Source organism: Nelumbo lutea, chromosome 6 (genome assembly GCF_056320005.1).
Source record: "Nelumbo lutea isolate HS-2025 chromosome 6, American lotus-T2T, whole genome shotgun sequence".
Lineage (NCBI taxonomy): Eukaryota > Viridiplantae > Streptophyta > Magnoliopsida > Proteales > Nelumbonaceae > Nelumbo > Nelumbo lutea.
Window position 1 is genome coordinate 73,099,326 of NC_142689.1, and position 24,070 is coordinate 73,123,395.

The following is a 24,070-nucleotide window of genomic DNA, read 5'->3' on the forward strand; positions in this document are numbered from 1 at the left end:
CTAGACGGTCGGACCGGAAAAACCGAGAATCAGTCAGGTGACCGGTTTTGTTTTTCTCCAAAATCGGATATTTGCAAAAAGACGTTGATTTGGTCAACAAACCGTTGACCCCTGGTTAAACCGTTTGAACCGTTCAACGATTTTGACTATTTTTTTTAATTTTTTTGTCAGAATGGGCTGATTGTTCAACTTGGGAACCGGACCCCTGATCGATTTGTTCTCCAGATCGATTTTAAAAACCTTGATTTCTATTCAATTTTCTTTTCTAAAAAGATTTTAAATGTATTAATAATTCCATACATTATAAATGTAATTTGAAAGTTGATCTGAATTGGCTGCTAACACTAATCTATATATTGAACGGATAACTTGAAAATGGGTCGAAAAAACCTGATGTAGTCATCTTACGCCATGTTTGGTTCATTGCCCATAGCCTCATTCTTTTAATTCTTGCCGATATAGGTGTTTGGGCAAGAATGAATGAGATATAGGTGTTTGGATATTCATTTCTTGCCACAGAATGCATTCTTTCCAGAATGAAATTTGAGCTTCGGCAAAAATTTGTATTTTTCGTGCCCTACCAATTCTTTTTTTTTTTTTCGTTCGAGCTCGAGTATCTCGACTTTCACTGAACTCTCTCGCCCTCGCTCTCTGTACAAGGTAAACGCTCGCTCCTCTCTCTTTGTAGAAGGTAAACCCTCGTCCCTCTCTCTCTCTCTGTACGAGGTAAACCCTCGTCCATCTCTCTCTCTCTGTACGAGGTAAACCCTCATCCATCTCTCTCTGTCTGTGTTGAGGTATTTCTATCTGTTAAGTTGAACTAATCGACTCTCTCTCTTTATACAAGGTAACCATGAGATCAAAATAAGGAAACATATGCCATTTTTTCCCACGACAAGAGAAAGAAGAAATAGGAAAAATGATCATTTGACTGTTTAACGATGATCAAGCAAAACATAGAAGAAAGGGATTCGGGGAACACCTTTTACATTTGTTTGTCTGTCTATTTTCCTAGTTCTTAAATTATTCTCTAATCTTTTCATGTAGGACATTGCCCTCGCCGACTTGGCTCCCACTCACCCAATAAGGCTTGGGCTTGCACTCGACTTCTCGGTGTTCTATTATGAAATCCTGAACTCACCAGATCGTGCTTGCAGTCTTGCAAAGCGGGTTTGTCGTTTTAGATGTCTTTCCTTTTACCCTTAAACTCAATACATTGAAAGTGTTATTTTCCTGTTTTTATTTTCTCATACACGGTTGAGAAGAAATTCATTTGATTTTCTTGTTGCACAGCATATGAGGACCTTTGAGCCATTTTTAGGTTCTCCGTGCCATTACTTGCTTCCTAGTTCTTGGTCGTTTAACATTGTCTAATAGTTAATACAACATGACTTCTATGCTCTCTCATTGTGCATCTTTCTCCTTTTTAAGCATCTTAGTTTAACTTGAAGCCCTTTTAGGAAGACACTTGGTATGGGGATAAGCCTCTAACTTTCAGTCTTGTACAGTTATACCCTTATACAGCACGGAGAGCATTGGTATCAAATGCTCTGACTTGGTGGTTAAAGAGGTGATGTTGAGTCATTTTCTTTGACACCATGTGAATGACTGCTGTAAGTGGACTTGCTGGTTGATTTATTGTCCAAGAAAAATAAGACCCCTGTGGGGAAATGATAGAAGAATTTGGGATGTGGATCCTAATAGCTGTAGTGAAGATCAATAAAACATGTCTGTTTTCATGAAGTCTTGATATTTTCTTTGAGTGGTTGGGAAGTTGATATATTTGAATTGGGTATGGTGACTACATATCCTATCCAAGGTCTTATTCTTTATGTGATGAATGTAGTCAATAAAAGTCTCACCATTGATCAGCTTATGGATAGACATAGTCTCAGAGAGGCATTCTATACTTGTGCTTCCATTCCAAATAGCAGGTCATGCCTCCCATCTCATGATAAACTATTAGTGCTTCCTGTAAATTTGGTGGCATTTTTTTTAATCTTTTCAGAATCCAGTGGATTATTCTAAGCAACTTGGCTTAATTTCTTAGACTTGTTTGGTTAAATTCAATAGGAGGGGATACCAATAAAAAAAACTAAGGGAGGGGGATAAACTTTGTGGAACCTTGCAGCATTTGCTGTTGGAGTATTTGGCAACATTGTAACAGCATATTAGCTTATTCTTTATGGTATATTTAGTTAGGTCTTCAAGGTTTTTGAAAAAATTTAAGGGCTCTTATCTTTTTGGTCATCAATTATAAGAATGAAGTATTCTTTTGATTGCCTATTTTCTTGGAGTTTTTATTTTTTCTAATGATTGGCGTGGTATAATTATTGATCCAGTGGTTTCTGATGTATAGCTTGTGCGTAATTATACTTTTGGAGGGATTTCTTTTGCAGAGGGCTTTCATTTGGCCCATCTTATACTCGTTAGTATGATATTGTTTTCTTTCTGATCATAAAGAAACAAGAAAATGAAAAGGATTGAATGACCTTCCCTTGCCAAGAAGCCCTTATAGCAATTATTAATGAAATAATAATTGCTAATGGTTGTACTTTACAGATACATGCTCATTCTGCCTAGATCATTGGATTGATCATAATAGGTGGCTCCTTGAGTGATTGTTGTGAACTTATTCAAAGGTTGTTTAGCAGATAGTACTGTGAGAGATAATCTTATTGCTGACCACTCTCAGTGTTCCCCAGCTTTCTTTTAGGGTCTATACAATTGAATCTTGATGGTTTTATTGGTTTGAAATGGGGCCATCTTGTACATGAGGAATGTCCACCGGTAGTTCTGATGTGGAAAGGGTGATTCAAGCAGAACTCAGCTCTTTGCTCTCCTTCAGAGGTTCATTCTTTTTCTCTCTCTTGAAGCAATGAGGTTTGGAACTTTGAAACCACTGAAGGAGATGAATTGGGAGTTGAAAGCTTTTGATTGAGCTCCATGCATGATATGCTTTTGAGATCAATTTAACAAAAATATGCCTGGAGGCTCTACAATTTTGGGAAATGATGTGGTTTTGATAGTTGTACAACAAAAAGATGGCCCCATCCCCCTTATCAGGGTGTTTCGATACTTTGAGCCTTGCCCTGCACACCTGTAGATTCTTTTTTACTTTTTAGCATTCCCTTCCAGATTTCTTTTGCTGGAGTAGGGGCAGAGGGTTAGTTTGCTAGCAACTGGCAAGCCTTTCTTTTGTTCTGTAACTTGGAAAAATTTTAAATAACCAACACCACTTTGAGATAACTTGGAAAAATACAGTTACTGCTACAACCATCCAAGGAGAAAGGATGGAGACACTTAGGATCTGATGCAGAGAACTTACTTTTCCACCAGACCAAACCTATGTCTCCTGCACTTTATCCTCGGCCTTACAACTCATCTGTCTTTGTCCCTACAAAGACTTGAGTGGGGTAAGTGATGGATCTTAATTTCTTTTTTTTTCCTGGGTGGATCAAGAAAGGTTAGCTTCAATCTCTAAAGCTTTTTCTCTGCAATAAGGTTTCCACTTTCCATGTGGTTATGACTTCTGAAGGATAAAATAACAGTGGTGCATATTTTGTTATTCACTCGTATAGATATTTGCTTCTTCTCATAAAGGCTTCACCTAACTTTTGTAGCCTTCATTTTAGCGACCTGTACAAAAGCTTGTGGAAACCAAATTTTGGTGGAACCCCAAATGACAAAAGGCAAAACATTCAAGTAACCAACAAGCAGTGCGGTCCATACAAAAGCCTTCATTTTAGCCAGTTTGTTTGTGGATCATATGCAGTCAGGTTCCTAGAAATGACCCTGAAGGTTGTTAGTTTGTCGACTGATATAGATGGTGCTTTACAGGCATTCATTCAGGTCCATGTGAAGTTGAGAACTCAGACAACAATAATTGGATGCATCTTATTGTAGTTAGAGCTTAGGGGATGAGATATTTTCCATGTGTGACTGTAATATTATATGGGTAGATGTGGGTAGAATTTTTATGAGCAACTGTACAGGCATAAACACACGTGCAACTAAGGGCAAAGATATAAAGTATGGTTATATAATCAAGTATTTACTTTATATAATGATAGAATAGATAAACAAATAGAAGAAATGCAAGCTAGCTTTTATTTAATACCCATATAGAGATTCCCTTATTTGCCTAATTACGGTAGGCTATACACCCACTTGAACTTTAATGCTGGCATGGTAACAACATACATGTATTTACTAAAACAGGTCCACCAATTTTCAACAGAATCTTTGGTTTAGCAGACAAAATAAGAACTGTTATGTTATGTAAAATTATCACAGAAATAAATGTTTTTTGTGTTATTTTCTCAAGTAGTTTTCACTTGTATATTTTCAGCTATTTTTGTTTTCTATCTGCTTTTGAAATTTAACATAATCCACCATGGCAGCATGACCGATTTTCTAAAACATTGCTGGGTTTATTTTTTCATGGCTTGTATTGGGACTGGGTTGGGAGTGAGGAAGAGTGTTGTATTACTTCTTTATATTACTCATTTTGATGGTATACATAGCTTCTTTTCATTTTTTATATATATTTTTAATGCAACAAACTATAAAAGTTTCTCAAGTTTTTTTTATATGGGGCCCACATGAGTATTTGCTCCTTACAAAGCGCACCTCACACCAACCTCACAGCATCATCTCACCGTGTATTGGGAACATCTCCCCAAGAATAACAACACAAGATATGGGCGATGTTCCCAATGTATGGTTAGGATGTGTTGTGAGTAGACCTGTTCATGGGTTGGGCCTGGCTGGGTTTGAGCCAGACTTTGCCTCTTTATAAATAGGAAATTACTAGGCCCGAGCCCGAGCCCGAGCCTATATAAAGTTTGAAGCTCGGGCCCAAGCCCGAAGCCCAACATTGATAGGTATTTTATAACATATTAATTATATATTATATGATATATAATATTTTATATATTTAATATATGTAATACTTTTTTTTTCTATTAATTCTATTATTATATAATATATATTATGTATTATTAACATATATATTATATTTCTTTTATATATTTAATATTATCGGGCCAGGGTCGGGCTTGAGCCAGGCTTATTTGGGAAAGCCCAAGCCCGACCCAAAAAATAGTTGGGCCCGATTTTTAGAGCCTAAGCTTGAACCCATAGGCTTAAAATTTTGTTCAAGCTCGATTTAAGACGGGCCAGACTGGGCTAGCCCATCAGGTTACCTGGCCCATGAACAGGTCTAGTTGTGAGGTTCGTGTGAGGAGCAGATCCAGACTCATATAAGAATTCACATAACTACAAAACTAAAAAAAATTGGATCCAACATAGAGAGAAGATGAACTTCAAAACTAAAATCTTTGACTTTAATACATAGATTGCACAACCATAAAATTTGAATCAAATACAAATAGTGATATAAAAACTAAAAATGAACTGTAGAAATTAAAAAAAAAAAACTAAGGAGTTATCTACAACATGAATTATTTTTCTTGTTGCCAGTTTTAAAAATAGATCAAAACGATGTAATTTGAAATTAAACAAATTGTTTCCCAAAACAAAAACCAAAATATCTTCTTGAGTATATGTGTTTTTTGTTTTCAAAACTAGAAACACGTTCTTAAATTTTTAGTTTCAAAAACATGTTTTCATATGCTTATTTAATATCATGTTGCATAAATCATAGAATTCTTACTTTTTTTTTTGGGTTTTAAAAACCAAATATCTTCACTCTTGATTTCTGGTTCTCCATAGTATTTTATCCTTGTTCTTATCAATGACAACCTTCAAAATTAAGGTTTTAAAAGATTAAATATGTAGTTTAGGCGTAATGGCCCCAAAAGGCGAGGCATAAGCCTCAAGGCATTACCAAGTGTAAGCTTCAAAGATTAAGAAAAAATTAATTAAAGTTTATAAATTGATAAAAATAGCATATAATGTACCTAGAATGATAGAAGGTACCAATATCAATAAAATAGAAAGTTTTCAAATTAGTCAATTATAACTATATAAGCATTTCACATTAAATAATATCCATTTTATATTTCATGTTTCGAAACGTAAAGTTTTCAAATTATTCAATTTAAAACAATAAGAAAAAGAAATCTTACTTAGTTTATCCAAGAGAAACTAAGAACTTGATTGGCCCTTTTTGCATTTTGCATTTGAAGTCTCCTGAAACACAAATAGAAAGTAAACTTGATTTGTCCTATCGGTTTTTCATTTTTTACATTTTTTTTTCTTTGGCCCATAATTATTGAAGTGCTTCTTCCCATACATATTGAGCTATAAAAATGTGTAAAATATATTCTTTTGCATTAAGTCACGAAGTAATCCTTTATATTTGATGCTTACGCCTTTTTGTCTCACACATTGAGATGTAGGCTGTGTTTGTTTGTGGTGTAAAACATCATCGATGTGAAAGTCCATTGGTGATGTTTCACTGACTGTTTGAATTATGTGAATCGTTGAGTTTCAAAAAACATGCGTATCGATGTAGTATTACATCAATTTTGATGATGTAGTTTTTACATTGATAATCAATGTAAAACCTCATCATAAGTGACGTTTTACATCAATTTATGATGTAAAATTTCACTCCGTCCAAACACCAACAAATCTAAACCTGAATGGTGTGGAGTTTTACATGGATATTGATTTACATTGCAAACAAACACCAAAACTAAACTGGTGGTGAGGTTTTACACTACAAACAAATGCAGCGTTAAGGCTTACATCTCATTTTACAAAGGCTTAAACCTCATCAAAGTTGTGAGGCTTAAACCTTAATACAAAATTTGTGCAACTTGCCGCCAAACATATGCCTCATGACTCAAGGCTTAAGCCTTTTAAAATAATGTTTAAAATTCTTATATTGAAATGGAGATTTTATTATCCAAATTTGATTGATTATAGAGAGGAAGCATAAATTCATAAAACATAAAACATCTGACAGAATTAAAGACTGCTTGGAATTCAACGGACTAACAGCAAGACTCCAACTTACACCTATAGAGATGGAGTGTGGGTATACCACCACAAGAGAAGAAGTAAAGATCTCCATTTAGGCTATATTTGATTTGAAGGAAAAGTAGGGAAAATCTACCTTTTCCTTCTTTTTCTGACCTTTTCTTTAAAACCAAGGGAAAATTTATGATGCAGAAAATATATGATACGGAAATAGTTTTGACCAATCAAAACACACCCGTGAATTTTCATAAATAACACCTTATTTGCTATCACATTTATGATTCCAGTTTATTGGTCAGTTGTTTTCTCATATCATATCTTTTCTATATCATAGTGGAATTCTTAAACCAAACATAGCAGGGTATATGGCAATAGAGCTTTAGAGAGAAGGAAGTTGGGCAATTATGTCATTTCCAATCTTTTTCATTGGCATTTTAGGACAACTCCAATATTTTGTTTTGGCTTCTTAATTTGTAGAAGCACGTAGGTAGAAAATGAATTTTCTAAACTGACTTCTTACGCACTTGAGTCTAATACCCATAACTCCATAAGATACTGCAACCTCACACCCTGTACTCCTCATTCATGGGAAAATAGAGTTCAAATCTGCCCCCCACAGAAGTGCCTCAAAAATGTCTCATAGCACATCCCTGGGAACATTTCCAAATGACAAGTACAGGGAGATGTTCTCAATGCATGCTGAGATGTGCATGTGGGACATTTTTGGGGCACATTCTGTGGAGGGCAGATGTGAACTCGGGGAAATGCTGTATGTTGTCATTGATGGGAGATGTTTCATATGTACGGCTATAGTGTCCTATGGGGGTAGGAGTGTCAATGGACTGAATTAATTTATTACATCTAATACTTTCTTCCCCTTATCTCTTCTTTTGCTACCCTGATCCCTCTTATTTGATGAGGCAATCTCCCTTTTTTGACAAAAAAATGATTACTATTATATCTTCGGATCTCCCTAAAAAAAAATTATAGGATAAATTGCAGATTAATACCCTGTACTTTGGGCCTAGTCTCACTTTGGTACCTGAACTCCATTACGTGCCAATCTACTACTCGAACTCCCAAAAAGTTCTACTTTAGTCCAAAATCATTAACCATCGTTAAGTGGCATGTGAAAGGAAACAAATGTCCTTCAAGTGTCATCTAATTTTCTTTATCAACCACCCAAATGCCAAATCCAAATGTTCTTTGGGTTGTTCATCATTGCTTTGGTTCAGTTTTGATTTTTAAGGAAAATGATGATGGGCAGTATCTCATATTGAAGGGTAATTTTGACATTTTCAAAAATGACAAGTCACATTATCACATAATACAAATAACTGACAGATTTCTAATGACAGGGGCTAAATTGAGATGTTTTGGAAGTCCATGTACCCGATTGACATGTTTTGAAATTCGGGTCTGAAAGTGAGACTAGCTCAAAGTTAGATCCAGTCAGATAGATTAGAAAGATAAAAGAGAAGAATAAAATCATCCTCAATATGATTTAATTTATTCAACAAAAGAAATTAACGTAGAACAGAATCCAAAAAATAAGAAAGCAACTATTTCCTCAACATGATTGATTTCATGCAAAGGCACTAAAAAAATATTTGACAATAGGTGAATACGAAACCCAGTTTCCAATTTGCATTGGTGGCCTTTCCGTCATCTCCGGTCAATCCCTCTCCCATGGTCGCAGATCTCCTCTGCTGTCCAACCTACAACCCGGCAGCAATCTTTGTTTTCTTCTCAACACTTCTTAAAATATCCCTGGTTGCAGATCATGTCAATCCCAGGCAAATGCTTATAAAATTAACCATCCACCTCCCCAGTTTTCTCTCTTACCGCCGTCGCCAGAGCTCAACTAGATTTAATGATGCTAAATGGCAGAGTAGTTAGGTTATGGGATAGTGATAGACTGAAGAAGCCATGTGACTGAATATCGTCGAAAAAGATTTCTCGTTTCTTCATCTTCCCCCTTGAAGCCTGACCGAAAACTCATATTTTCTCTGCCACAATGGAACTTGACAGTTGGAGCAGTTGGAGGGAGATGAAAAAAGAGAATTTACGAGCAATAGAATGGTGGGAGGAGTTTAAATATTTAAAAACGGAGTTTTACATCAATCTTTGATATTTTTTTACACTCCATCCAGACAGCGACTGGAATGTACCGTAAACAAATGCGGCCTCAGTGACTTTTTCTCAGAGTTCTCTACAGTTTCGGATTCAAATTGCCACTGTTAGGAGCCCAGGTTTCCTGATAACTTTTCCCACCCACACTCTAGTCTACCCGCCGTGAATTGCGGCTACACATATCTCAATTATGCTCCAATTCACGCCAGGCAGAGGCTAGAGAGTGGGCAGGAAAAGTGAGTAGAAAATCCCGAATGCATTGTTAGTACCGTAAGACCAGTGAGCACCAATTCAGTGGGGTTGAATCCTGATCGTCCATTCTAATTTACGTATTTGAAATCCGGTTCCGGCTTCTATGGTCATCATCTGCTCCCGCTCATAGTTGCTTTGACTAGAGCGGTAGAACCTCATTCCCTAACGATGCTAATAACTGGTTAGATTCTCCACTCAAATCTATTGAGTCGGAGTCCTCAATTCCCAAAATAGGTTGATCCCGCACATTTGTTCAATACTACTGGTCTACTGTTCTATGTAGTTAAGCTATCGGATGGACAGGACAATCAGAATATCCACTCCGATCCGATAAATATTTTGGACCATTAACAGGCAGGGCTGGTCTTTGATGGAAACCTTATGTCAGAGTTAGAAATTTCTAGGCCAGAATTGCCAAGGCCGCCGGGCAAATCACTGATTCAAATGTAACAACGGTCACTTTTCTGCGGGTAATGCAGGTCAGATTCATTTTAATGACGCTCCTAAGGCAGAATGGCCCAGTACAACACTTGTAATAGTCATCATATAGATTATAGGAGTTTGGTACTTTGGTTGTGGAGTGACTTGCCGACAGAATTACCAGTGAAGTATAGCATTAGAGTCCATGTTTTCAACAGACTCGACCGGCCAACTTGTCCAACACACCAACCAGACTTCCAAGTCTTATTTCACCACCAAACCACTTGCAACTTGCAAAATGCCTGTTACCTGATAACCTCATAACTAGATCAATTTAACCACTGAAATTTCAGGTTACACATTAATTCTCTCTATGCATTTTAACCATTTTCATCATTAATAATAGTATATCTTTTTATTTTTTTGGTAAAACAATATTTTTATCACACTTGTTTAATATAATGATGTATTAAAGGCATGTTCAGTTCTGCCAATTCTCTTAAAATTCCTGTAATTTTCTGTAAATTTATCTATTCTGTACCTTTAGTTCTTAATTTATGAAAATATGGCTTAACCCATTTGACTCAAATGGAGCAGTTCTGATTAATGCAACCATACTCATACAGCCAACACATTTTCATCGTTAATCCAATACACTATCAAAGAAAGGAAAGACAAGTCAAGCCACACTTGGAACCTCAAATTTACAAAGAAGCTGAGGAAAACCTGCCCCTTAAAAGAAACAATTAAATTACATGGGAGCCAGCCCAACTCAGCCAAATGCAGCGAACGAACCCCACATCTACTTCTATTTCTATATGACTAAATATGTCTTCTACATCACCTGCTGATATGAATGTGGGGCAACATTCCAACTTACAATTCACTATTCAATACAAACACAAGCATCAACAAATTATCTCCACCATGCCAACGATACGTTAAAGGGGTGTTGTATATGATACATGAAACTGACAAATGATAAAATCCCTCACTCCCTACTTGCTAATTAAGGATACCTCTGTGCACCAGGTGGAGCTGTTGGCATTGGGAAGTTGAAGTGTGGAACACCAGCAATGTTGGGAGCCTCCACATAAGGGCTCTAGCAGGTATAATCCAATTGGAAAGGAAAATTAGAGCAAGGAAAAAACAGCAAAACCCAGTAAAAGAAAGCAAAGAAGGGATTGCCCTAAAGAAATGGGACAAAATTCATAGATTTTCTTAGAATACAATCTAGATCATTACTCAAGGATTTGCAGAAGCTGATGAATCTATCAAAAATGTCATCAAATCATTATTTATCAGGTGATCAAATGGTGTAAAAAGATTTGATTTATGGATTAACTATCAAATGAAAATGAAACAAGAAATAAATACCTGGGCTGCGTTTGTTGCATAAGATGGGTACTGAGGTGGAAATTTTGGTGATGAATCAGGAGAACTAGCATCATGGTTCTGTTGACTTTCATTCAGCTTATGAACTGAACTGTTGGGCATAGCTTCATTTTCGCACCCATTGGCTGACTTGGCCCGCTAAATTTTATCATATTCCAATGTAAAATAAGGAACTTGATGAAAAACAGTAATATCATGGATCAAGATACACAAAATAGTACCTGAAATATTTTTCCAAGTGTTTTCAACCCCTTGGCACGAGCACGAAGCTCCTCTTTCTTGATGCTGCTATCTTGAAGGACCTGCAATTTTACGATGAACATGTTACCACAGAACACATCTGGAAATGATCAAATTCACGGGTAGCTATCTTCCACAAATAACAAGCTATGAAGAAGCACAGATGAGAAAAACAAACCATCTGACAAACACGGGAAAGTGTGGCTTCAATGTCGGCAACATTGAGCTTCCACAGAGAATCAATCATCAACTTTTTATGAGATTGTAGGTATGCTTCAAGTTCCTCTTCAGTATAATTCCCCTCTGAACTTAGTTGTCGTTTCATGTCCTCTTGCAGTTGAATCAAAGCAATTGCACCTGCAATAGCCACCAACCTCAATCAATTGATCCGCCAAAAAAGATAATGCCAACAGTTGAATTTTAGGTACCTTGAAACACAACAGAGAGCTCAAAGCAGACATGCATGCAACAATGTACAGACAAATGCACCAAGGATGTATAAACAATACTAGCAAAAACAACTAGGCGTAGTAGTTTTTGGGCACCTCGGGCAGTATGGTGTACCTGTTGCAGCTGTTACTTGAGATTTAATGAAGTGCCCTTTATTCCTAAACCACTCAGCAATAAACGGCACTCCCAAATACATCACTTTCTTTCCAAGCTCCTTTGCTGCCTGTCTTGCATATATATAACCAATTGTGTTCAACATATCAACACCATAAGCTGCAGAAAACAAAGAAACAAAAATCATAAGTATAACAACATAAAGACAAGCATTGGACACTTATTATTTGTTTGCGGAATAGTCAAGAAAAAATAAAGAAAAAAAAAACATTTTAAATGTATGCAACTGCTTGGACATGTTAATGGTTCCAACTCCTGATATTAAAACTTGTAGAAGGATGCGACAGCCAAAAGAATCAGAAACAGTCCCAACTGCTTCAAAGAGATAAGCATGTCTAATAAGTCTATTTATACAAATTCAATGGCATAGCCAATTCCTATTTACTATCTTAATAATCCATTAAAGGAATGATGCAAAATTAGACAAGTAGTGATTGGTTGAGACATCCCCCCAGCCCTTTCCTTTTTCCCCTCTTAGTTCGGGGCCTACAGTACCCAAATTTGCCACAATTTGCTTTGGTAAAATAGGCATGTCCCCCCCCCCTTTTTTTTTCCTTTTTCCAGTACCCAATTTTGCTGATTTTTGCTTCAATGGTAGAATGCCCCCACCCAGAGATTTAGCAGATCCAAAACACAATGCTGTAGGAACTACATAGCAGTAAATCTTTAGTGTTTCAAATGCTAAGCAGACAATATGTAGCAGCCAGATATACCAACGGAATAAGCTAGAGAGGATTCACAGAGCTAGAAGCTTATCAACATGGTACCTGCATTAGAAAGCCTTGACACTTCAGCTTCTGCATAACAGATAAAGTCCTCTTTATGTCCCTGAACATACCGGTTCAGTCGGTCTTTCAATTTCTCTGCAAGCTTATCCTCTCTTTCTTTCTGAACAACCTGCATCAAAGAAGAAGTAAATTGTAAACATTTTTTTTATGGATGATAAAACTGTCACATTATTTCTGTCCTTAATGAGTCCCCTTCTCCAACCGGATCCAAGAACATTGCCACCACATGCCCTTTAAGTAAAGACCCCTCCCTCTCTTGAGGGCCCAGGATTCCTCATGCTGCTACCATCAAAATTAAGTTTTATGAAGCCCTTTTACTGGTGGCTCCCATTGTTTATGCATCACAGCCTTCTTTAAGGATATTCTCACCATTTCCACCCATTTCCTTAGAATATCGTCAATTGCATTCTTTGTATTTTCTATAACTTATGTATTCTTTTTTATTTCTTTTGAAGGGATACACAATGGGGGGTATCCTATCCCCCAACCCAGGTGCAGGGGGGATTCGATCCCATGTCTCCAACCGGCAAGAGACCTTACCAACCAGCTGGTTGGCACCTTGCATTTATGTATTCTTTCTACAATTTTCGTTATTTTTTTCCATTTTCTATAATTTTTGCTATACTTTCCTGTAAATTTCCTTGCATTTTATTTAGTTTCCATAATTTTTGAATTTCTTTTGTGTTTTAATGACTTAAAATAAATGGGTTGGGTCAAGGTGGGTTTGGGTTCAACCCAACCCATTTATTTTTCTTTAAATGGGTCATTAACGGGTCAGTGGGTTGAATGGGTTGGGTTGAAGCTCAACTCAAACCCAACCCGCCCAAACCCACTCAATTGCCATCCCTAGCCAACAGAAAACTAGCACATGTCATGCCAAAAAATTGAAGTTAGCCATCAAAAGGCCAATTACAATCACTGAACTGAAGAACCAACCATGTCAAACAACTAGATAATTAGAAATGCCAACAGAATTACCAAATAGAGTTGGCTAGTGGAAAGCCAACTATGGTGAACTCCATAAACCGGAGCAATAACTCGAACTAAAGCCAACTAGATAAAGTGAATCAAAATCCCATGTCACCTAAAGAGATCAAAACTCCAAGGATTTCCTCAACAATAACTCAAACTGATGAACATAGTGAAGGATCATTACCGAAACATTTCTTCAAACACCTTCCATGCAAAAATTGTATGAGGCAAACAAACCAAATGTTGGCTAATGATAATACATCCATCAATAACCAAAATAGTCTAAATATCAAACCAAGCTACAAACAAGATCAGATCAGAACTGATCATAACAATGGGGAACCATTATAGAAACTTTGCACCTCAAACACCAAATAGTCACCTTGAGACCCAATATTACACGTTGATCTTGATCAATGTTTTAAAAGGTGTGGGAGGTGTATGCTTGGAGGCGCACCTCCAGGCAAGTTGCCCCCAAAACACCCCGAGGCGTATGCTACGGGCACTGACACCTTTGAGGTGTACGCCTCATATGCTTTTTTCATGAGGCGTGCTAGAGGCATATGCCTCATGCGTCATGCACACCTCATGTAACAAGACGGAAAAAAAAGGAAAAAAGGAAAAGAAAAGAAAAAGAAAAAAAGAGAAGAAAAAAGTGAAAAAGAAATAAAAGAATAGAAAAGGGAAGGGAAGAAAAGATAAAGGGAAAGAAAGTGGGTTGGGGACTCCTTGGCTAGGGGGCTTTGCCCCCCAGAGCCCCTCAGCCCCCCTTTTCTACAAGACCCCTCCCCCCTTCAACTAGTGCTATGCATTTACGTTTTTCTTAATATAAAAGATTTTTATTAAAAATAAAGAAAAATGAGATTCTTCTTCCTCCTCATCCCCCCCTCTTAAGGAGGCTTACACCTCTTACGTTCTAAACTACACCTCACACCTCTAGGTAGTGGAACACCTTGTGTCACGCCTCCGCATTTTAAAACATTGATTTTGATAATCATAATTAGACTTGAGAAGTTGTAGAGCTTCTATAACATTTCTTTGAAAAGTAAGAACTCCCAAAGGAAACACCAAACTTGACTAAATAATCATCAGTCAACCTTTAAGAAAATCAATCAAATATTTGATATGCAACATAAAAACCAGAATCTGCTTGAAGATATGAATCATATGCTAGGGAGCATATAACCCACAAGATGAGAAGGAAAAAAATAAATCTTTCCAACCAGATCAGCTTTCCTTGCCTAAATGATCCTTTGATCTTTCCATTTTTCATATAAAAATGGCATGAACTCTAAAAGCATAAGTCTAGATTCCACCAAATATGAAAGAATTGAAAGAAGATTCAAATCTGATTTTACTTTTTCCTGGTTTCCGAAAGAAGCAATATCACCCCTTTAGAGGGGTTTGGCAAAATTCCAAAAACATATGAAAAATACTCACAAATATTTCCCGTTGAATGGTAAAAGTTCCTAACAAAGTGCTTCACAAATTCAAGCACCACAGACCTTGCACGAACAGTAACCATGAATAGTAACTCGATTGCTAGTCTTCCTTGGTTCACCAAACTAATTCCTACACTAAACCTGCTTTAATACCAAGTCAGATAACATAAAATAGAATATCAAATCAAGAAGAAAATAAAAAGAAATAGAGAAAACACCAAGATTTAACGTAGTTTGACTTAGTAGCTTACATCCATGGGAAGATAAGGAAAAATATCCATTATGAGAGCAAGAGATACATAGCTGACCTCTCTATAGACTCACAACAAAATATCCATTCTCACTCAACCCTAACCCCACACAACCAATGGATTAAATAAGCAAAAGGCCAAATTATATTAGAATTTAACATAGGCCCCTCTTCCTCCCATAAATACATACAAGTCCCCAAATTTTACCAACACTACAATATACCCCTGTAACCTCCAACACCCCCCCTAAAAGAAAACCCAAATACAACAAAATACAATATATCTCTCTACAGTTGGTGTCTCCATAAAAAAAATCAAGTTCCTCAAGATGACAAGATGGGTGACAGCGTTCCAAAAGGCAATGAGATGGAGAACAGAACTAAAGCTTGAAGCAAAAAAAAAAAAAAAAAGAAACTTATTTGAGTAAGGAAGAAGTGGAGGAGCGGCGGCTTTGAAGTTCAGGGAAGATAATAGAGCCATGATGATCCTAGTGGGTGAAGATGTTAGTTGGCTGAAAGGTTTCGTGGAAGTAGTATATTCTATCAAAAAACAGGGGTGGAAGAGCTCCTTAGGCATAATGAGGAAAGGTTATGAAGAAGAAATGAGGAAAAACATGAAAGGGTGGTTTGCTGCTATAACAGAAGGGAGAGAAAAGGCTAGAAGGCGTTCACTGATAAAATCCAGGAGTTTCAACTAAGGATGGTAGAAGAATAGAAAGAAGTAGGTGGGAGGAGGTGAGAAGGTGGCTGTTGAAACAAGAGGTGCTAATGAAACCTTACCCCCTGTTTCACAGTCAAAGGGGGAGATTCAGGAGGAAGGATGGGCGAGATTATGGAGACTTCAACCATTTTTGGCTGATTATAACATAAACCGAAAACTAATATTGAATGAAGATATTGGACATTGGAGGCAACGGATTGTCCTTATAGTTGCAAGAGATATTCTAGATTGAGGAAAGATTTTGTATTGTGTTTTAAAGAAGTTTGAGGTCAAGTCCCTTGCTTCAGTTAGACCGTTCTGCAATCAGAAAGCAATATTAGACATTGGAAACTTTGGAGGGCTTGGTGATGCTTGAAAGATGGCACACATCTTGCAACCAACTTGACTTTCCTCATGAATTCTTTACTGTAATTCTTTTCGAACTTCCCTTCAATCTCTAGAATGAACAATCTGTTGGAAAAATTATGAAGTTGTTGGGGAGAATCCTTGTTAGTTGTTATTTCAATGATCTTCATGCGGTAAGACTGATTGTGATGAGGTTAAAACCACGTGAAATACCCCGAGCTCTAGATATGCTCGTTGACAACTGGTGGTTGAAGGTCTGGCTGATTACAGAATGTAAAGCATCTCTGTGGGAGACTTTGATCGAAGGTTGAATATGAAAGCCCATTGGTGGAATGGGGATGCATGAAGAAAGAGAGGGGGAGATAAAAATATGGGAAGGGCAGGTGTTGGAGGAAAATGGGCCGCAAAACCTTTGTCAAGGCGGTCAAGACTGGGGCCATGTCTGAACCTGGACCAGGCCCATAACAAAATAAGATTCAGCTCAACCCTTATAACTCTGAGCCAGCCATGTCTAGACCCATCAACCAGAGCCGAGGTAGTAGGTTTACTAAGTTAATTTAATGTTAAAGGGGTGGAAGGAAGACAAGTCTCACACAAGGTCGTTGGGGAAAACCTCCAAAGCCTGAACAGAAAAAATCCAAACCAAAACAAAAGTTCTTGGTAGGGTGTCCATAAGGGAAGTGTTGAGGATCTTCAAAGGCCTAGTAGAGAGACATTAGGTGGGGATAAGCAACAAATTCCTGAGGGTGAACAAGTAACACAGAGGCAGGATGTTCCCAAGTCCCAACAGAAATCTACTACAGAACCTTCCCTTCAGTCTTCTTCTAATCATTCTTGTTCAGGTACAATGGTCATTTCGGTTTTGGATACTGACTTTAGCTCTATGCCTGTCATCTATCCTCCAGGTTTTCTACAACTGTCAGAGTTGCGAGCCCAGAATATTGCTGATCAAAGGGTGAATGGAGAGATTGAGGATAAGGAAGGAGATGGGCCAATTAAGGTGTTGGATGTGGTGGAGGAAGGCAGAAGAATTTGGGAAATGATAGAGGCTCTATTTGAGGTGTTAAAAAGAAAAGAATCTGAGGCAGAAGGCAGCATTAATATAATTGAGGAGGGTGGCACTAAAGTTGTGAGGGTAGAGGGGAATGGGAGAGAAAGAGAAGTAGATAGAGCAGGTACAATGGAGAAGGAAGATGGCAAGCATGAGGGTTTGGTGTTCTTTAAGGGCTGAGGTGTTGACTGTCATGGAGGGAATGCAAAAGGCAAAGGACATGAATACAAGAAAGCTGATTATAGAAGGCGCTTCAAAGTTGGTAGTGGAGTGGCTGCAAAAAGGAAGGACAAGGACTTTGAGTTTTTAATAATGAAAAGAAAAGGTTTAAGTGGTTAACACAAACTATGGATGTGAAGTTTAATTGGGTAAAAGGAACTGCAAATGGGTTTTCTAATGTATTAGCAAAGCAAGGGGTGGGAAGGAGTCATATGTTAATAGGTAATTTATACCATGGAGAGTTAAGAAAGTTTACCTCTTCTGCTCTTGTAATCGTTTTGTATTAATTTAATGAAATTCAGTTATTGATAAAAAAAAAGTACGAGGATTTGGTGGAATTTGCTAGAAAATTTGGGTGTAGTGTCAAGGAGTCACTCGGTATGAAAACGTATTTAAGAATAAGGGTGAAGGAAAGGTGAGAAAAAGAATTGAGTTGAAAGGTTGAAGATGGGCATTTAAGGTAGAAAGGAGTTTAGTGGGAGAAGGGAAAGGACAGAGGAGAGACAGTAGGAAGGGGATTAATAGGAGGGGAGTGAAGAGAAAATAAGCATGGAGAGAGAAGAGGGTGATTGGAATTGAAGAGCTTGTGGGCAAATTCATAGTATCTATAAAATTTCGGCAAGTGGAGGGTGCTTTTGAATGGGTATTAAAAGATCTATATGGTCTGAATTGATATAGGGAGAGGAACGAAATGTGAGAGGAATTAGGAGATATAAGAGGATTGTGGGAGGGACCTTGGTGTATTGACAGATTTTAATGTGATCAGATTCACCGAAGAAACAAATAATAGGAGACAGGGTATCACCACAAGTATGAGAAGGTTCAATCAGTTTATAAATGTTTCTGAACAAAAAGAGTCGCCTCTTCTTCATAGTAATCACACCTAATCCAATCTCCAAGCTAGCCCAATTTTCTCCAAACAAATAGATTTCTTTTCTTGGTGGATTGGGAGGAGCATTGGGCTGGTTAACTGTCTGGAATCAGACCATTGGCTATCTCCATCTGCAAGGAGGATTTGTTGGAAGAGGACCAGCTCCCTTTCGTTTTGAGAATATGTGGTTGTGTCATATAAAAAAAAAAGTGGTTGTGTCATCCGGAATTTATACAAAAGATCAGAGAGTTGTGGGAAGAGGATGAGATTCCACAGGTAGTTGCAAGACTTAAAATCCAGAATCAAGGATTGGAACATTTTGGAGTTCAGGAGAATTAAAGAGAGGAAGCGATCTTTGCTTAACCAAGGAGGAGAGGGATACCTTTGAGGAAGAAGATAAACAAGATGATCCTTGAGGAAGCAATTGAAAAATGTTCCTCATAAGGAGGAAATAAGTTGGAGACAGAAGTCAAGGCACAAGTGGATTAAGGAGGGTGATAGGAACACCAAATTCTTCCATGCAATGGTTATTGGAAGAAAGAGGAGGAACAATATCTCAAGATTGGTGGTTAATGGGGTCTCTGTGACACATCAGCATGAGATAGCCAGGGCTTTTAGAGAACATTTTAGATCAATCTACAAAAGACCTTTGAAGGAAAGAATATCATTTGAGTGGTTTGATTGACCAAGAAATTAGGGAGGTTATTTTCTTAGTGGATAGATACCAGTGTTTTAAAAGGTGTAGGAGGCATACGCTTGGAGGCGAGGCGCTCCCAAAACGCCCTGAGGCATATGCCAGAGGCGCTGACACCTCTGAGGCATACGCCTCTTGTGCTTTTTTCATGACGCGTGCTGGCATATGCCTCATGCGCCTCATGCATATCTGAAATAAAAAGACAGAAAAAAAAAAGAAAAAAGAAAAAAAAAAGTAAAGGAAAGGAAAGGAAAAGAAAGGGAAGGGAAAGAAAAAGAAAGAGAAGAAAAAAAAAGAGAACAGGAAAGAAAAGGAAAGGGAAGGGAAAAAGAGATAAGGGGAAAGAAAGTGGTTTGCCCCTTGCCCCTTCAGTTGAGGGCCCCCCCTGCCCCCTTTTTGATGTAATCCAATTTGTTTTTTTGAATTAGAGGGGGTCTTGCTCCACTTCAACAAGACCCCCCCACCCTTTGGACTAATGTTATGCAGCTTTATTCTTCTTAATATAAAAGATTTTTATTAAAAATAAAGAAAAAATGAGTTCCCTCCTTCCTCTTCATCATCCACCTAAACCCCTCTTCTCTTAAGGTGGCTTACACCTCCTTATGTTTGGGAGGCTTACGCCTCTTGCATTCTGAACTACGCCTCACGCCTCTAGATAGTGGAACGCCTTGCGTCACGCCTCCGCGTTTTAAAACATTAATAGATACAAAGCACCAGGAACTGATGGTTTCACAATGGCCTTCTACCAAGACTGTTGGGACATTTTCAAAGATGATCTATTGTGAGTGTTTGGGGAGTTATATGAAAGAGGAGTAATTAATCCAGACCTTAATTTGACTTCCATTGCTTTGGTGCCTATGAAAAGTGATGCAACACATCCTACTGAGCTTAGACCCATTAGCTTGGTGAACAATCTCTATAAAATTATAGCTAAGATCCTATCTTTAAGGATTAGGGTTGTCCTCCCTTTCATTATCTCTTCAAATCAGGGTGTTTTTGTAAGGGGTAGGCATATCACTAACCAAATCCTAATTGCTAATGTGTGGAGGGTTTCAAAAAAGTGGGAAAGAAAGGCTTTGTTTGCCAATTAGGTTTGGAGAAAGGTTATGATATGGCGGATTTGTCCTTTCTATTAGAAGTTTTGAGGAGCTTTGGATTTGGGGAGAGATGGTATAAATGCATAAGAGGATGTGTTAAGACTTGGTGAATGGAACTGTGGTGGATTTCTTCCGGGCCTTAAAGATGGAGTAGGCAAGGAGATCCCCTATCTCCTTTTCCATTCAGTCTGATTGCTAAGGTCTTTGGAAGGTTGGTTGTGGTAGTATTCCGATTGCACACTTGCAATTTGCAGATAATACTTTGCTTTGTTTTGAAGGAAAGTTAACCAAATTTCATTAAAGAAAGAAGTACATGAGAAGATGTACAAGATAGGGGAGACTCCCCAAGAGATTACAGAGGAAGCTTGTCCTATATTTTGCTTTTTTGTGGAGGAAATAGAAACCAGGTTAGGAATTTCAAGTTGTTAGTACAGATTTTGAGCTAATTTCAATGTCACAAGGTTCTCCCAAGAAAACTCCAATAGAAAAAAAAAGTGACTAGAAGTATGAGGGAATTTTCCAAATTCATATACAGACACAACCTTTGTGATCTCCCCCTTCACAATGGCCAATTTACATGGTCAAACATGCAAGAAAATATGATAAGGTGCAGAATAGACAGATTTCTGGTTTCTCTAGATTGCCCAGAGCAGTTTCCAGATCTCATCCAAGAAATCAGACCCCATTGTACTTCAGACCACTGGGCACTAGTCCTGCGAACAGACAAGGTTCTGAAAGTAAAATTCCCATTCAGGTTGGAAAAAATGTGGACCTTGCCCAAGGACTTTCATAAGAAAGTAACCTCCTTCTGGGAGGAATATAAAGTAGAGGGTTAGGCTGGACAGATTTCAACAGAAGCTGAAACTCCTAAATAGAAATCTGAAAACCTGGGGGAAAGAAGAGTTCAAATCCTTTGTAGAGGAAAAAAGCTCTATCCTCTCAGAGATTGAGGATCTAGACCAAAAGGATCAGGTAGGTACTTTGGATGGAGAAGTCCTCTCAGAGATTTCAACAAAACCACTCTTCTCTGAAAGCTTTATCCTCTCAGAGATTGAGGAAAAAAGTAATAGCCTTGGCAAAGGTGTTGACAAAAAGGATCAAGAGAAGTCCTAGGAGATTTGGTCTCAGTGAAAGGTCAACAAATTGTGGACAGTATCCTAATAGCAAACGAAAGTCTTGAAGAGAGAAGGAAGAGTGGCAGGTCGATCTCCTTGTCAAACTAAACCTTGAAAAGGCATATGACAAAATTGATTAGGATTGCCTCTTTTTCAAGTCTTGAAACTTAGGGGTTTTGGAGTTAAATGGTTGCAGTGGATGAAAGATGAATTAGCTCAACCTGGTTTTCAATCCTCTTGAATGGAGAGTGCAAAGGTTATTTCAAGGCAAGCAGAGGTCTTTGACAAGGATGTCCTCTCTCCCCTTTTCTTTTTACTTTGGTGATGAATGTTTTCAGCCAGCTCGTAGGCAAGGCAAAAAATCTGAATTTAAAAGGGTTTGAAGTAGGAAGAGGTGCCCTCAACATTTCCCACCTCCAATTTGCAGACAATATTATTCTATTCCTGGAAGCTGATCTGGAGAACATAATTAATGTGAAAAGGGTGCTAAACTGCTTTGAACTAGTCACCAAGCTGAGGGTTAACTTCACAAAGAGTAGTATAGCAACAATCAGTTCAGTTGAAGAAGCTCTTGTGGAAAGGTTCGAGGAAATTCTGAACTGCTGTGTGGAAAACCTTCCCCTAACCTATTTAGGTTTGCCTCTGGGTGAGAACCCAAAAGGTCCAAGTTTTCAGGAGCCGGTGTTGGAAAAATGTGAAAAGAAGCTAGCTACTTGGAAACGATATTATCTGTCGAAAGGTCTAACACTCATTAAGACTCTGCCCACCTATTTCTTCTTAGTGTTCCAAATTCCTGGAAAAATCAGAACACAGATGGGGAATCTTCAAAGAGACTTCCTTTGGGATGGTGGAGGGGAGAAAAGAAGTCATCTAGTGAGTTGGGCTCAGACCTGTAAATCTAAAGAAGCGGGAGGGCTGGAAAATGGTGACCTGAATGAGAAGAATACTTCTTTACTTGGAAAATGGCTGTGGAGATTCCCTAAAGAAACAAACTCTCTTTGGGCAGTTGTCATCACCAGTACGTATGGGTTGGACACTAATGGTTGGGACTGCAACCTTCATTCAAACTGTGTAACTTCATCAAGCCCTTGGAAAGGTATCATCTCGACCTCTAACAAATTATTTCCTTTCATAAGGTTTAAAGTGGGCAATGGTACTTGATGAGGGCGGATTTGGCCCTCCAGTGACATTGTGACACCTACTACCTCGTGACAACTAGGTGCAGCCTCATGACAACCAGGCAGCTCGCCACTTACAGGCAGCTCGCCACTAGGCAGCCTGCCATCATGTAGCCTGGCAACTTAGAAAAACTCGCCACCTCACAGGCAGCTCGACACCTGGTCAGCCCGGCACCTCACAAGCAGCTCAGCACCTGGTCAGCCTGACACTTCACAGACAGCTCACCACCCAAACAGCTCAGCACTTACAGGCAGCTCGCCACCATGCAGCACTTACAGGTAGCTCGCCACCATGCAGCACTTCACAGGCAGCTCGCCATCATGCAGCCTGGCACCTTACAGGCAGCTCGCTTCTTAGTCAGACCGACCACCGCATGACAACCCCGAGGAGCTCACCACCGTACCCCGCATTTTACGGGATTGACTTGCAACGGCTATATTAGCTCACCCACTCCCCGATTTAGGCGGAAATGGGCAACCTTACCGGTTGGTGGCTTTATCCCCACCTAACACGAAAGCAGGTCCCATCACAGCAGGAATCCAGGAACTGCTCCACCAAACTCATGAGGGCTCCAATATATAAAGACCTCACCCCCCAGGGGCGAAAAAGAGGAAAATGAAGGGTGATCTCTGCTCTCTAGCTCTCTCATTCTCTAATATCATTTTCGGCTCACTATTAAGTGCTGACTTAGCTATCGAAGTGTCCCCGCTGGGTAAGCCACCCCGAGTTCTCTGATTCAGTTCTTGCAGGCAACCAGTTCCCGCCGTCTACAAAGATGAGTCGATCATCTCCTGCAGGGAGCAGCCGGGTTGCACTACACTAGGGAGCTCCACTTCAGCCCCTGAGTCATCGACCACTTGGGAGTAGACGAGATGACGAGGTACTTGGCCAAAAAAAAAATGATACGTGACTGGGATCAGTACTAGAATAAAATTCTGGACTGATCCGTAGTGGGGCAACACTACTTTAGCAGTTTCCTACCCTAGACTTTTGAACCTTACCCTAAACAAAGAAGCAACCATCTCCCAATGCCTCCCTTCTTCCCCCAATGAGAGCAACATAAACTTGAGTTAGAAGACCCTTGGGGGATTCAGAGATCAATGAGCTCACTGAACTCCTCCTCTCCCTCAGAGAAGTATACATATCCCCTAATTCCTAAGACTCCCGTGTATGGAAACCTCACCCTATAGGTGAGTTCTCCTCCATTTCTTTCTTCAAGGTTCTGGTTGCAGAGTAGCAGAATTATCACTTCCCTTTCAAGAAGGTCTAGTACAACTACATCCCCTCTAGAGTGTGTTTCTTTGTATGGGA

General features: G+C 38.7%; 1 protein-coding gene and 1 long non-coding RNA gene across 5 annotated transcripts in view; one reads left to right on the forward strand and one right to left on the reverse strand.

Moving 5' to 3' along the window:
- Nucleotides 1-467: 467 nt before the first annotated feature.
- LOC148849652 (uncharacterized) lies at nucleotides 468-1,407 on the forward strand. 2 transcript variants are annotated; one of them, XR_016100202.1, is made up of 2 exons: nucleotides 468-660; nucleotides 848-1,407. It is a non-coding gene; the product is annotated as an uncharacterized LOC148849652 (long non-coding RNA). The 2 variants fall into 2 exon arrangements; XR_016100201.1 differs by having other exon boundaries at nucleotides 588-761.
- An 8,927-nt stretch (nucleotides 1,408-10,334) lies between these two features.
- LOC148849653 (DNAJ heat shock N-terminal domain-containing protein) overlaps nucleotides 10,335-24,070 on the reverse strand; it is a 49,877-nt gene continuing 36,141 nt past the window's right edge. For all 3 annotated transcript variants that reach the window (XM_088950456.1, XM_088950455.1, XM_088950454.1), the window contains 6 exons: nucleotides 12,783-12,912; nucleotides 11,956-12,114; nucleotides 11,570-11,748; nucleotides 11,373-11,453; nucleotides 11,134-11,289; nucleotides 10,335-10,858 (listed from right to left, as the gene is read on the reverse strand). In XM_088950456.1, coding sequence (XP_088806582.1) covers nucleotides 10,766-10,858; nucleotides 11,134-11,289; nucleotides 11,373-11,453; nucleotides 11,570-11,748; nucleotides 11,956-12,114; nucleotides 12,783-12,912 — 798 coding nt within the window. In that variant the 3' untranslated portion in view covers nucleotides 10,335-10,765. The remainder of the gene's footprint in view (nucleotides 10,859-11,133; nucleotides 11,290-11,372; nucleotides 11,454-11,569; nucleotides 11,749-11,955; nucleotides 12,115-12,782; nucleotides 12,913-24,070) is intronic.